This window comes from Oncorhynchus mykiss, chromosome 2 (genome assembly GCF_057628025.1).
Source record: "Oncorhynchus mykiss isolate SJ-2025 chromosome 2, ASM5762802v1, whole genome shotgun sequence".
NCBI lineage: Eukaryota > Metazoa > Chordata > Actinopteri > Salmoniformes > Salmonidae > Oncorhynchus > Oncorhynchus mykiss.
The window spans coordinates 43,034,645-43,049,372 of record NC_143023.1 but is presented as its reverse complement, the minus strand read 5'-3'; the positions used below and the strand labels follow the sequence as shown (position 1 = coordinate 43,049,372).

The 14,728-nt window shown below is 40.9% G+C and overlaps 1 protein-coding gene across 1 annotated transcript; it reads left to right on the top strand.

Moving 5' to 3' along the window:
• Window positions 1–6,956: 6,956 nt before the first annotated feature.
• On the top strand, window positions 6,957–14,509 carry LOC110490284 (regulator of chromosome condensation). The gene is made up of 10 exons (XM_021563585.3): window positions 6,957–7,414; window positions 8,247–8,378; window positions 8,570–8,763; window positions 9,880–10,059; window positions 12,085–12,181; window positions 12,400–12,522; window positions 12,675–12,821; window positions 13,207–13,326; window positions 13,457–13,609; window positions 13,769–14,509. Exons 2-10 carry the CDS (start codon window positions 8,303–8,305, stop codon window positions 13,942–13,944), a joined length of 1,266 nt encoding a protein of 421 aa, XP_021419260.1. The 5' UTR covers window positions 6,957–7,414; window positions 8,247–8,302; the 3' UTR covers window positions 13,945–14,509.
• Window positions 14,510–14,728: the final 219 nt, after the last annotated feature.

The following is a 14,728-nucleotide window of genomic DNA, read 5'->3' as shown; positions in this document are numbered from 1 at the left end:
CAAGTCATTGTGGAATCCGACCACAAGCCCCTTGAGTCAATCATGAGGAGACCACTAGCCGCAGCCCCGCCAACAAGGCTTCAGAGAATGATCCTTCAACTACAAAAATAGGACTAAACAATCACTCACCTTCCAGGCAAAGACATCCCTGTCTCAGACACACTCTCCAGGAAGTTTCTTATAAAGGCAGCAGCCTCAGTGAAGGCATGGACATGCAAGTGCACACTGTGTACAGCAACTTACCAGTTAGTGACACAAAACTGAAGGAGATCCAAACAGAAACAGAAAAGGACTCACAACTCGCACAGCTGAGGAAAGTCATACAGGATGGATGGCCTGAGCAGAGGAGAAAATGCCCTCAGAGCATCTCCGTTCATCACAATTGTTCCAGAATTCTATCACAGATCAACTGAATAATTTTCAAAGGAGAGAAAATCGTTATTCCTACCAGTCCCAGAGAATAGATTTTGACAAAGATCCATGCTGGACACATGGGCATGGAAAAGTGCAAACAGAGAGCACAGGACATTTTGTTTTGGCCCGGAATGTGCAAACAAATAGAAGACATTGTTGGTAAATGCACCATATGTCTTGAACGACGCCCCTCAAACACCAAAGAGCCAATGTTACCTCACTGTATTCCAGACCGACCCTGGCAGGTCGTGGCAACAGATCTGTTCACCTGGAACAACGAGGACTACATCGTAACAGTGGATTACTACAGCAGATACTTCGATCTCGACAAGCTTCACAGCACCACATATGCAGCTGTGATACACAAGCTGAAAGCAGCCTTTGCCAGGCATGGCATTGTAGAGACTTTATTATCTGACAATGGGCCCTGTTACAAATCAAATGAGTTTGAATCCTTCACAAAAGCAAAGTAATGTCCTTGCTGAAAAATCTGTGCAGATTGCTAAATCACTCATGGACAAAGCAAAAGCAGACAAGAGAGACCCCTAACTCAGTCTCCTTGAATACTGCAACACTCCAGTTGACAACTTCAAATCACCAGCCCAGCTGTTGATGAGCCGCAGACTTTGCTCAAGCCTTCCCAGCACCAACCAGCAGCTGCAACCTGACGTCGTCAGCTACAAGGAAATGCAAGAAAAACGTACACAGAGACAACAACAACTACAGCGATACTACGACAGGTTAGCTAGACCACTGCCACCACTGATCGACGGAGAGTCAGTTAGAATCCAGGAGCATGGCCTCTGGAAGCCAGCAGTCGTCATCCAGCCAGCTGACACTGAACGTACTTATCACGTCTGCACCGCAGAAGGAGCGGTGTACCGCCGCAATCATCGTCACCTACTGAACACAAAATAACAACACACTGAGATGAACTGTTCCCCTGAAAGAGAGTGTGATGGACTAAACACACACACAGCACAACATACACCATACTTACCTGCAACACCACAAGAGCTGTTGACTGACACAGAAGCATGCTCAGCATCATATCGCGCAAGGTCAGGAAGAGAGGTCAAGCCCAGAGCTGTCCTAGACCTGTGAAATGTCAAAGGGTGTAGGCGGATCACTGCCATAAAAGAGTTCCAGACTCTAAATTGTTATAGAAAGTTCACTTGAAATGCTTTGGCATTGTATTTGTTTGAAATGTTAAGATGTCATTTCTACTGTGAAAGCTGAGTTGCTGAGAATCCCTTGTTCGAAAGTAACAGTATGTTGGATCATTGTTTCAGAGTCTATGTTGATTCAGTTGGTGTAGTATGCAATATAAATGGTTACCTACCTTGAGTTCAAACTGCAGAGCATGTTTTCAAAAGAAAAGCTTAGAATATGTAAACATTTTGTTTTAAAAGAAGGGGGATGTAATATTCATATTTGTAAACATACTGAATTATAATTGGATGCATTTTACTGCCGTATCATACTGTGCTATGATTGGTTAATTAAGAACACCCAGATGGTTAGGTCATGCGCAGTTGATCATGGTTGGAGATACATGAACATGCAAGTTGTAGCTAGCTAATAAAGAGCTACAGTGGGGCAAAAAAGTATTTAGTCAGCCACCAATTGTGCAAGTTCTCCCACTTAAAAAGATGAGAGGCCTGTAATTTTCATCATAGGTACACTTCAACTATGACAGACAAAACGAGAAAAAAAATCCAGAAAACCACATTCTAGGATTTTAATGAATTTATTTGCAAATTATGGTGGAAAACTGTATTTGTAGGATGACACTTTTTCAATGGATAAGCCACCAGATGTGACAATGCAAATATTCTCTGGCAGAGTTCTAGCTCTGGTAAAGGTCATGAATTTAGTTTTTTGTACATTCAAGACCAGTTTGAGACTGTAAAGGGAGGCCTGAAGTGACTGAAAAGCAGTCTGGAGCTCTTCAACAGCCTGAACCAGCGAAGGAGCACATGAATATATAATTGTATCATCTGCATATAGATGTAACTTTGCTGGTTGCATCCCATTTCTCAAATCATTCATAAAAATTGAAAACAACAGAAGAGCTAAAATGGAACCCTGTGGCACACCTCTATTAATCTCAAGAAAGCTATAATTGTCAGTATTTACACATTGTGTTCTGTCAAAGATAGTTCCTAAACCAATTTACTGAGACCAATGTTTCTGAGTCTACCTAGCAACATTTCATGGTCAACTGAATCAGAGGCCTTTGATAAATCCACGAACAGAGCAGCACAATGTTGCTTTTTATCAAGTGCATTAATGATGTTGTTTGCCACTGCCATAGCTGCAGTTGTGGTGCTGTGCTCCAATCTAAAGCCAGACTGAACCCTGCTCAGTATGTTTTTTTTTTCAATTAAACCGTTTTTTAACTGAGTTCACTGGGGATTCATAGACTCTGGCCAGGTTAGGGAGTTTAGAGATAGGACGATAGTTATTAGCATCTGAGGGATGTTCACTCTTTAGCAGTGGGAGGACCTAAGCTGATTTACAAATGCAGGATATGATATTGGTCAAGAGACTCAAGTTGAAAATGTGAGCCACAGGTTCAGTAATAATACCAGCTGCTATCTTTAAGAGGTAGGGGTCCAGGTTGTCTGGACCTGCAGACTTTTTTTGTGTCTATTGCCTTTCGTGCTTTATGGACCTCAGTATAAGAAACAGGCTCAAAGTTAAAATGGTTCACATGAGGGCCCATATCATAGTTGACTGTAACAGAGCTTACATTAGTATCCTGGGCCACACCATTATCAAAAACTGAACCAGCAGATATGAAGTGCTTGTTAAAAAGAAAACCTACAATATCAGCTTTATCCTTCATTTGAATCCATCATTAAATGGTCAGGAAGGCCAGAGGATACATTAGAACCTGACACTGATTTGATTAGCTTCCAGAACTTGGTAGGGTTGTTTAGGTTCTCTGTGACTGCATTTAAATAGTCATTTGATTTTAGACTTCCTGATCCATTTGGTGCATTTGTTTCTTAGCGCTCTGAAGGAGGCCCAGTCAACAAGAGCATTTGAATGTCTCGCTTGAGCCCAATATATATTTTTCTTTCTAATGAATTATGCGAAGTTATCTGAAATCCAGAGATTGGGTCCCTTCCACCGATTCTAAATTTCTTCACAGGGGTATGCTTATCACTAATGTGATGTGGGAGTCCTTATATATGTTCACTTTAACCGCAAGCAATTCAAAATGTTTGGCTATGATATTCGAGAGAATTTCAGAGGTGTTAAACTCAGATATCACATACATTTCAACCCCTCCGCCTTTACTCATCCGATCCGTTCTTTAAAAAAACGGGTATCCACCTATCAATAGAAATCGAGTTATTTGACAGATTTATTTAGCCAAGTTTCTGATAAAACCATTACGTCGTTTTGGCCCATTTTCTAATCATGTCTATTTTTGGAAATAGACTTCTGACATTAACATGTAAGAGGCCAAAACCTGCTGTGTTTTTAAAATCATAGTGATTCGGTTGAGATTGCATGGCATCTACTGGCCCAGGGTTTGGTTGCACATTACCATCAATAAAAGCGAAACAATATATATGTTGCCCAATGCGTGAAGATTTAGTGAAGCCAGCACATTTGTCAATAAAACGAACTGTCTTTCGACACAGAAAAAAAGTAATTAAATAGTTTGAGATTTTGGAAGTATGCCATCAAGTGCAGGTCCATTTGCTTTTGAGAATGGTACAAATGTAATTGCAGAGAGACACCAAGTTCCTGGTGGTATTGACATGATGGTATCGTCGGAGTGCTTGCAAATTGTATTGCATAAAGCATTCAGCCTATTTAATCCGGGATAGCATTGAATAAAGAGCAGGCAACAGTAACCGATACATAATGCCGGTTTTTAGGGGTATTTCGGCACAGGTGTGCAACAACCAGTAGACGTGTAGAACAAGGTAGGTTTTCCAATTCGATAACCGCTTCTCCGCTCCTAGCCTCCAGTGCGCACCTGCGCTCAAGTAGCAGGTATTGTGCGCAGACGACGGTCCTGACACGCAAGCTCCAACTCCAGAAAGGTGAAGAAAAAAATAAAGGCCTTCTCAATCTGAAATATTTGTATAAGTAAAATAGAGACTGAGATCTAAAAATAATAGTTATATACAGCATCCACCTCCACATAAAAAGTATTTGCTTCTGTAAACAGGATCAGGGTCATTAAAACATGAAAACTCTTAACTCTAATATCAAGGATCACACATACAAACGGACAGACTGATTGGCTACCAAATCTGATAATAATTTTGGAATATAAATATACTTGCTTGGTATATGTTTTCCAGTCGCTTGAAATACTTTGCAAATGCAACTTATTTCGACGTGAAAACTGAAATGGTCCATTCTAACCTTTTCCATAGTCACTCTTATCCTGAGCAATTGCATACATTTTCATACTGGTTTCATGTTGAATTGAACCCACAACCCTAGCATTGCATGTGCCATGCTCTACCAACTGAGCCACATCATCACAAACCACTACATGTCTCAATGTACTCAAATACTGTATTGTGCATTGTTTTTCTTCACGTTGATGGCAAGTCAACAGGTACAAACCTAGATGACCAGCCTATGTACAATACAGTAATGTACATTTACATTAAGTGGTTTGTAAGAATGGTAAATTAATACCCTAATAAAAGTGTTTGTTTTTCATGTTATTTGATCAAGAAAAATATTTAATTTGATGTGGATGTTTTGTGTCTTTGCCCATAACTTTTCACCTTTTGATGTAAATGTTTGAGGACAGGGTTTTGTTCTTTCTGGATGCCATTAGAATTAGACAATTGTAGAGAAAGGAACAGGGCAACAACTTTTACAATTCCAACTATTGAATCCTGCAAGATACTGTTCTTAATTATACAACTACCCTTTTTGCCAAAGCTGAGATGCTGAATTTTTGGGGGGCCAGCAGTTGTTGCCCAAGTCTACATTGGTAGCTAATACTAGTAAAGGCACAATGCACTACTTTTGTGAATTAAAAAAATACAATAATAATAATATATATAATATAGCATTTATCAATATAGCTAACACAGTATATATGGTGTAATATATATGTATTATATATATATATATATATATATATATATATATATATATATATATATATATATATATATATATATATATATATTATATCGTTTTTTGGGGGGGTGCTGCAGCACCATCAGCACCCCTTCTTCCCGCAGCTACGCCTCAGTTGCCAGTCTGGGCCGAAGCCTGTGTTCCTGGTCTCGACCCAGTATGTATCTCTTTTATGAATGACTTTGGATATTTCCAGAGTGTACGAGGCATTAGATTTACCTTTAACCCCTATTTTTTTAAAGGGATTATCATTATCCACAATAGTATTGAAGACATCTACAAAGAGGCTCAAAGCTAAATCTGGTTCAGGGACAGCTGAAATACAATCAAAGTCACTAAAATAAAGATTGAGTAAAAAGCCTGTTCACGGAAGTTTTTGAAGTTTCTCTGTGATGACAAGGCTTAGATTTGTGTATTCTCACATCTCTAACACAAACAACTGGGCAATGGTCACTAATGTCTTGGGGCAAAGACACCAGTAGAAACATATTTCTTCAGGGTATTCGTTAAAATACAATCAATCAGAGTTGACTTTGAAGGATCTTTAGGGTTGGGCTGTGTAGACTTAGTCACTAGCTGGCCTAGGTTTAGATCCTTAATACCTACCACATACATGTGTACTCCTCCTTTTCTTTCCTAGATTCCTTTCCTCCCATCCTCTCTCCTTTTCCGTTCCTCATTTTCCTCCTTTCATAGCGTTCTTTCCTTTCTTTCTTTCCTTCCTTCCTTCCCAACCTAAATGTTCTCTCCCCCTTCCCTATCCTTATCTCCTTACCTTTCCTAGCTCCTTTTCTCTGTTCTCTTTTCCTAGCTTCCTTTCTTTCCCTACATCCCTTTCCTCACCTCCATCCCTATCTACCTTTCCTATATTAATTTCATTCTTCCTTTTATTTCCTCCTTTTCTTTCCTAGATTCCTTTTCTCACTCTCTTTCCTTATCTCCTTTCCTACCTTCCTTTCCTTTCATAGCTTCCTTTAGAGAAGCACCTGCTATCAATATGCTTTGTATCCCACATTTACTCAAGTGTTTCCTTTTTTGTGGCAGATATCAACCACGACCAGTAGAGAGGAAAGGAACGGAAGAAGGAATGGAAGTTAGGAAAAGAGGAAATGAAAAGACGCTAGGAAAGAAGGAACTTAATCTAGGAAAGAAAAGAAGATCGCGTGTATGTGGGAGAGATTAACCACAGACAGTAGATGGCGATAGTATTTGTTTTAGTGACATGCAAGTTTAAAACTGCAATATGTAACTTTTGGGGCAAACTGACCAAATTCAAATATAAATATTAGTTATAGATTTGTCATTATCTCATTCAAAGCAAGTCTAAGAAGCGCTAGATCTATTTTATGTGTGCTATTTCTATGCTTCCTGTTAAATTGAGTTTTTGCTTTACTTTAAGTTTTGTACATCAGCTTCAAACAGCTGACAATACGATATTTTTTTGTTATGGAAAATATATTTCACAGCGGTTTAGCTGGTACAATGATTATCTACTCTAGAAGTGCTTGTTTTGTCACATTAACGTATTATAACTATTTGAATTTTAGCAAATGGCGGAGCGATTTCTGTATAGTGCAGCTTTAACACCTTGATCAGACTGACAGCCATTGCAGCATAATCGATTCTGCAGTCAAACTGTTTTAATGGATATGTGTGCAACAAAAGTTCAACATTTACCTTTTGCTACTATTTCTGGTACATACAGTGGTGCAGTAATAGGCAAGACAGATGTCTAACACGGCCACTGTCTCTTTAAAAATTGATGGCGCGTGGTCTGTGTGGAACAGTTGTAGACTGGGATAGCATACAGTACACCGCGCGAGTGCGGCTTCGTCTCTGTCAGCTACCAAAGTGATCCACGGTGCAGGCAAGTATATGGGTATTTAATATTTTTACTTGGGGGAGAACTCGTATATCCCGTTATCTTAAAATAACTACGAGATGTTTAGTTATTTTTATTAGTTTAGTCTATTTTCATCCACGTACCAATGAATCAGCTAGCAAGCTAACTTTCAGATAACGTTATCCAACTCCTGTTGAACTTGTTAGCTAGCCTTCCCGTTTAAAATGTAGCTAGATCGCGTTAGCTTTGTTGGTAAAATAGCGAACACGTTAGCACACTTTATGGTTTAAACAAACTCATTTCCCAAATATTAGCCAGCTAAGTTAGCTAGATAACTTAACTTTGTCATTGCAGTAACAGGCGCCTGTATGCGAACATTAGCTTAGTTCTAGCTGACGAAGTTCTGTGTTTACTTTAACAATTGAGGTCAGTACTAGCTATAGCCATCATCATGTTCTTGGGACGTGTAACGTTATCATCTACATGGCTAAAGTTAACAGGGTGGTTGTTTGCAGCCGGGAACAACTAGCTAACGTTATATTGTTGTGCGCCTTTTCGGTCGTAACGTTGCACACCACCCTACTCTATCTAGTCCAAGTCTCGCTGCACGTACATCTTGTGGAACAGCTGTCCGCACTGGTTGAATGAATAATAGCTAGTTCCTGACATCTGTTCAATTCAAACTACACTGCCCTCTTTCATAGGTCACATTTATTTAGTAACTGATATCCTACTGCAGCAATATTACTGTACCCCAGTATTGGAACTGTTATCTGGAATAGTTATTCCTCTAATGACCTTCCTAAAACAATTGTTTGCTATTTTAAATGCAGTCTTCATTTTCTGTTCATTACAGGCTTGTTTCCCCCTCAAGTCTTCTCACACTAGTTTTGTGCAGGGTCTGTTGCAGCCATGCCTGCAAAGAAGGCTCCTAAGAGACAAAAGGAAAGTAAACCAGAGGAAGTAAAGGATCTTAAGAAAGTTAAAGGTAAGCCACGGACTAACTCCATTAAGCCAATATGAAGTCTATTGTGAAATGTTCAATCTCTTTATCAAGCCGACTACTTGAACACACCCTAGTATGAGTCCTTTTGAAATAAAATCTTCATCAGTGTCTCTGCTTGTTAATTTTGCTGTTTTCATAAAGATACTACAGTTTGGATTAAACAATACTGTTAGTGTCAGTTTCCCACAGCAGCCATGGGGAGGAGAAGGGTCTGGTTCTAGTGCTGGGCCAAGGGGACGTAGGACAGCTGGGTCTGGGAGAGGACATAATGGAGAGGAAGAGGCCGGCCCTGGTGACACTGCCTGAGGGTGTGGTGCAGGTGGCGGCGGGGGGCATGCACACAGTCTGTCTCAGTGACACTGGAAATGTGAGTGAAGGCGGCAGATCCAACTACAACTGTCAAGATACTGCATCCAATTTCATAAATTCAGATTAACCATGCTACAGGTCTTTTAAAGCATGCTCAATTGAGAATATCTATTGAGTGCTTTTTAGTTCAGGCCCTGTATTCATGAATTGTCTCAGAGGCGTGTTTATTTCATCAACAATTACAAAAAATACTTGTCAATTACTTATTTTTCCTGACAACCAAGTGATGATAACGATGCCCTGAAGAAAAACAAACTATTGAAAAAAAAATAATAATTTGGAGAATTCCATGAACTCTTATGATTGTGTCCAATCATGAGTATGCATGCCTTTGGAATATAATGCAATCCTCTGTGGTCTTTCAGTTGCGCTGGCTGATTAAGCTGATCTGTCTGGCTCTACCACACACAGCTACCAGGAGGACACTCCAGTAACTCCTCTCTTTTGAGGACCCTTCAATTGTAACTAACCTCAACTAGAACCAATGTTTACACTCTTACTTTCATATGGGCTATTTTTGCTTTGATCACATCAGAAGCTCTTCCTTTGTGCTCTGTTATTCATCTGTGATGCTCTCGCATGTGGCAAATGCGAGGACCGTTGCTTTTTCTTGATTGGAAATGCTAAGGCTATTTGCTGAAATGATAGGAGTTAGGAGTAGGCTTTGTAGCCAATATGATAAATTATGGCTGGCATTGGTTACAATCTGCCACAAGCAATGTTGCCAGCTATGTGGAAATAGCCTTGTCCAAATAGGCCTACTATCTTAATGTGAACATTTATTGAAGTTGGAGGTAAATATTAATTATTTCATGAGGGAATAAATGTAGAGTAAAATGTGACAAATGACAAAAGAGGACATTTCTAAACCGCCTGATAGCTAAGACTACAAGGCTAAATCTAAAATGGCTGTCAAAATGAACACTGGCTCATCGAGTGCTGATCTAGGATAGTCACCTCACTCTTATTTAAAAGGCAAAACGGATCCTAGAGCAGTACTCCTACTTGGGAGATACTTTGTGAATATACATGCTGGACTAAGATTAATCTGTGGCTGGGAAACCGTATTTTAATGAAATATGACTTAGTAACCAGAAGCTTGTCACTGGTGTAGATCTACACGTTTGGCTGCAATGATGAGGGTGCTCTGGGTCGAGAGACGACAGAAGAGGGATCCGAGATGGTGCCAGGGAAGGTGGCCCTGGACGAGAGGGTGGTTCAGGTGTCTGCTGGGGACAGTCACACAGCTGCACTCACAGATGATGGTGCAGTATACATTTGGGGCTCCTTCAGGGTGAGTAGAGGACAGGGTTTAACTGCTGTCAAACACCCTGGAAACTGTTGCGCCATTCCGTTACTCAAATAATCTTAAATTGACTTGCATTAAACTAATCAAAAGGAATACAATTTCATTCATTCAGTCACATGCTTTGTACACAACAGGTGTGGGCTAACTGTGAAATGCTTACTTATGGGCTTTTCTCAACAATGCAGAGAAAGAATAGAAATTAACATTAAAAAATTAATAAATACACAGTGAGTAATGATACCCTGTGTATATAACCAAGTTATCTGTACTGAGTTGATGTGTAGGGGTACGAGGTAGATATGTACAGTTGAAGTTGGGACATTAACATACACCTTAGCCAAATGCATATAAACTCAGTTTTTCACAATTCCTGACATTTAATCCTAGTAAGAATTCCCGGTCTTAATTCAGTTAGATCACCTCTTTATTTTAATAATGTGAAATGTCAGAATAATAGTAGTGTTTTTATTTCTTTCATCACATTTCCAGTGGGTCAGAAGTTTACGTACACTCAATTAGTATTTGGTAGCATTGCCTTTACATTTTTTTTACTTGAGTCAAACGTTTCGGTTAGCCTTCCACAAGCTTCCCACAATAAGTTGGGTGACTGTTGGCTCATTCCTCCTGACGGAGTTGGTGTAACGGATTGAGGTTTGTAGGCCTCCTTGCTCGCACACGCTTTTTCAGTTCTGCCCCCAACATTCTATGGGATTGAGGTCAGGGTTTTGTGCTGGCCACTCCAATTCCTTGACTTTGTTGTCCGTAAGCTATTTTGCCGCAACTTTGGAAGTATGCTTGGGGTCATTGTCCATTTGGAAGACCCATTTGCAACCGAGCATTAACTTTCTGACTGATGTCTTGACATGTTGCTTCAATATATCCACATAATTTACCTCCCTCATGATGCCATCTATTTTGTGAAGTGCACCAGCCCATCCTGCAGCAAAGCACCCCCACAACATGATGCTGCCACCCCCGTGCTTCATGGTTGGGATTGTGTTCTTCGGCTTGCAAGCCTTCTCCCTTTTTCCTTCAAACATAACAATGGTCATTATGGCCAAACAGTTCTATTTTTGTTTCATCAGACCAGAGGACATTTCTCAAAAAAGTACGATCTTTGTCCCTGTGTGCAGTTGCAAACCGTAGTCTGGCTTTCTTTATGGTGGTTTGGGAGCAGTGGTTTCTTCCTTGCTGAGCTTATGTCAGGTTATGTCAATATAGGACTCGTTTTACTGTGGATATAGATACTTTTTGTACCTGTTTCCTCCAGCATCTTCACAGGGTCCTTTGCTGTTCTGGGGATGATTTGCTCTTTTCGCACCAAAGTACGTTCATCTCTAGGAGACAGAACGCGTCTCCTTGCTGAGCAGTATGACAGCTGCGTGGTCCCATGGTGTTGTATACTTGGCTACAATTGTTTGTACAGATGAACGTGGTACCTTCAGGCGTTTGGATATTGCTCCCAAGGATGAACTAGACTTGTGGAGGTCTACAAAAAAAATTCCCCCCTGGGGTCTTGGCTGATTTCTTTTGATTTTCCCATGATATCAAGCAAAGACACTGAGTTTGAAGGTAGGCCTTGAAATTCATCCACAGGTACACCTCCAATTGACTCAAATTAGAAGCTTCTAAAGCCATGACATAATTTTCTGGAATTTTCCAAGCTGTTTAAATGCACAGTCAACTTGGTGTATGTAAACTTCTGACCCTCTGGAATTGTGATACAGTGAAATAATCTGTCTGTAAACAATTGTTGGAAAAATTACTTGTCATACACAAAGTAGATGTCCTTAACCGACTTGCCAAAACTATAGTTTCTCAACAAGAAATTTGTGGAGTGGTTGAAAAACGAGTCATGTAAACTTCCGACTTTAGCAGGAAATGCACTGTATAACTAGGAATAAAGTAACAGATAATAAACAATAGCAGCAGCAAATGCTACTTATCATATACCAAATTAAGGTAACCTGCAATTCTCACTAATTTCACACATTGTCCCATTTGCTTTAGGATAACAGCGGAGTCATTGGTCTACTAGAGCCTCTGAAGAAGGTTACTGTGCCTGTCAAGGTCCCCATGAAAGGGCCTGTGATGAAAATAGCATCAGGTGAGAAATGGGGGATCTGTCCCTAAGCTTTAAGGTTTCTCTGCAGAAGTTCTGCTTTCCCGGAGGTTTTGACCACATTCAACAAAAATATAATGATTAGAACTGACTTGATTCCTTATTCTGCAGGTCAGAGGCATGTTTGTCCTACAGCTACCATATAGTTTCTTGCTCAATGCTGTCCTGGTTATAAGACAATATTCATGACCTCTGACCCCCAGGTAATGACCACTTGGTGATGCTGACAGCAAGCGGTGACCTCTACACATCAGGCTGCGGAGAGCAGGGGCAGCTGGGAAGGGTGCCGGAGCTCTTTGCCAACCGAGGGGGCAGGAAAGGGCTGTGTATGTACCAACTGAAACCATTTATTTTGACACAGTATTCGTTCAGCTGTAGTTTGGGTGTGAGCACTTGGTATGATGAATGGATATCTGCACCATTATTCTCTGTTTTGACTGCTGTGGGTGATAGGACATGTGTTTCTGAATGCTTACAGTGCGGTTGCTGATACCTCAGATTGTGAAGGTCCAGTCTAGGGGCAAGGTTCACTTCACAGATGCCTTCTGTGGGGCTTATATGACCATTGCTGTGTCAAAAGAAGGCCACGTCTATGGATTTGGACTGTCAAACTACCATCAGCTTGGTGAGTGTTTAGATAAAAGTTTATTTGATAACCTTCAGAAATACTGTAACAGAACTTGGTTTATCCTCCAAATTAATCTTCCAATTTGAGCTTAATTCATCTTCAACTATAGGTTTCCATCCACTTGGCAAGGTTTTCATGGGAAATTTAAAGATCTTTATAAAGAATATGCACATTTTTACTTTGATATGGTTATATCAGTATGTGCATAAAGGGATTGCCATTTTTTTTTTATCCGACATGTACTTTACTTGCATAGAAAAAGGTTGGCTGGAACCTGGTTATTTATGCACACTCTGAGTCTCTGTGCTCTAGAATTGCAGTTGGGTGGGTTGGAGAGTGTCACACCGTACCCGTTGACCATAGACTTCTGTACTGTTTCCAGGGACCAAACTCATCAACACATGCTTTGTTCCAATAAAACTTACCTCCTTCAAAAACTCCACCATTAACTGGATTGGCTTCTCAGGGGGACAGCACCACACAGTCTGCCTCGACTCTGCCGGTAAGCGCATTGGGGCCCATCTTTTATTTTAAACACTCTTGATCAACTATTTCAGAACTTGGACTGTTCAAGAATCTGTCAACTGCATAGTGCAGCACAAATTGGGAAGATGACTCTTGTCCCCGTATAGGGAAGGTGTACAGCCTGGGCCGGGCGGAGTATGGGCGTTTGGGTCTGGGCCAGGGGGCAGAGGAGAAGAGCGAGCCCACGCCTGTGGAAGGACTGGATCTAGCCCAGGTGGTGGCTTGTGGGGCGTCGGTCAGCTATGCTGTCACCAAACAAGGTGAGGTCATTGCTAGTGTGTTTCTTCTGGTTTATGAAAAATTAAAGGATTAACCTGCTGATGTTGTGCATGTCTACGTTATGGTGTGTAATTGTGATAGGAATGACTCCGAGGCCATTGTGTCTGTATATGGTCCACTGATGTGTGTATTTATTGCAGGGTCTGCATATGCCTGGGGTATGGGCACTAACCTCCAGCTTGGCACAGGTGAGGAGGACGACGAATGGAGCCCTGTAGAGATGACGGGCAAGCAGCTGGAGAACCGCATAGTACTGATGGTGGCCAGCGGCGGGCAGCACACAATCCTACTGGTCAAAGACAAGCAGGAGAGTTGATGTATTCTCAGGCAGGGGAAGGTTGCCCTTGTTGGTCTGTACCAGAAGGATCTGTGTTAAATACCTACATGTGGGGGAGGGGTTTGTGGCTGAATGTGACTTCCTGTGCTGAGCCAGGTAACCCGGAGTGGGAACGTGGTGATGGGAAAGGGGCTAGTCTATGTTAGAGGGCTCTGATCTGTCCCGCTCAGTGCAAAAATCCCCTAATGTTTTTGATGTGGTTCAGTAGATTGTGATCAACAAGCAAGAGAAACACATTTTTTTAAATCTAGTTTATGCTTAGTTATTTTTTTAAATGAGAATTTTTAGGATGCCAGTCTGGTATGTTTGTGGGGCAAATAATGGACGAGCCTTTTAATGAAATCCCAAGTCACAGCCTTTTAAGAATACACCCCCCCCCCCCCCGGCATCTGTAAGATGAGTACTAGTATTTCTTGTCAGCAAGGTCCTTTCATTTGAAAGTCTGGCCTAAGGTGTCTTGAACCATGTAGTTTAGACAGCTGTTCACTGTACCCCCTTGCACAATTATTTGCTGGTCCAACTTGGAAATAAAAGTACAATTTTACTGTTTTGATCTTTCTTTTGGTTTGCATACTGCAATGACACACTTTGTTCAGGGGTTGGTGCTCGTAATACATTGAGGGCCCAATTAGTAGATGGCCATAGTGATGATTTGAGTACAACAGCCTCACATTTATCAGTCTGCCAACATATATTTATATAAGGCAGCCAACATAAATTAAAATCACTTAAGTTGCAAATGATTGTTCTGGGGCAGAGAGCA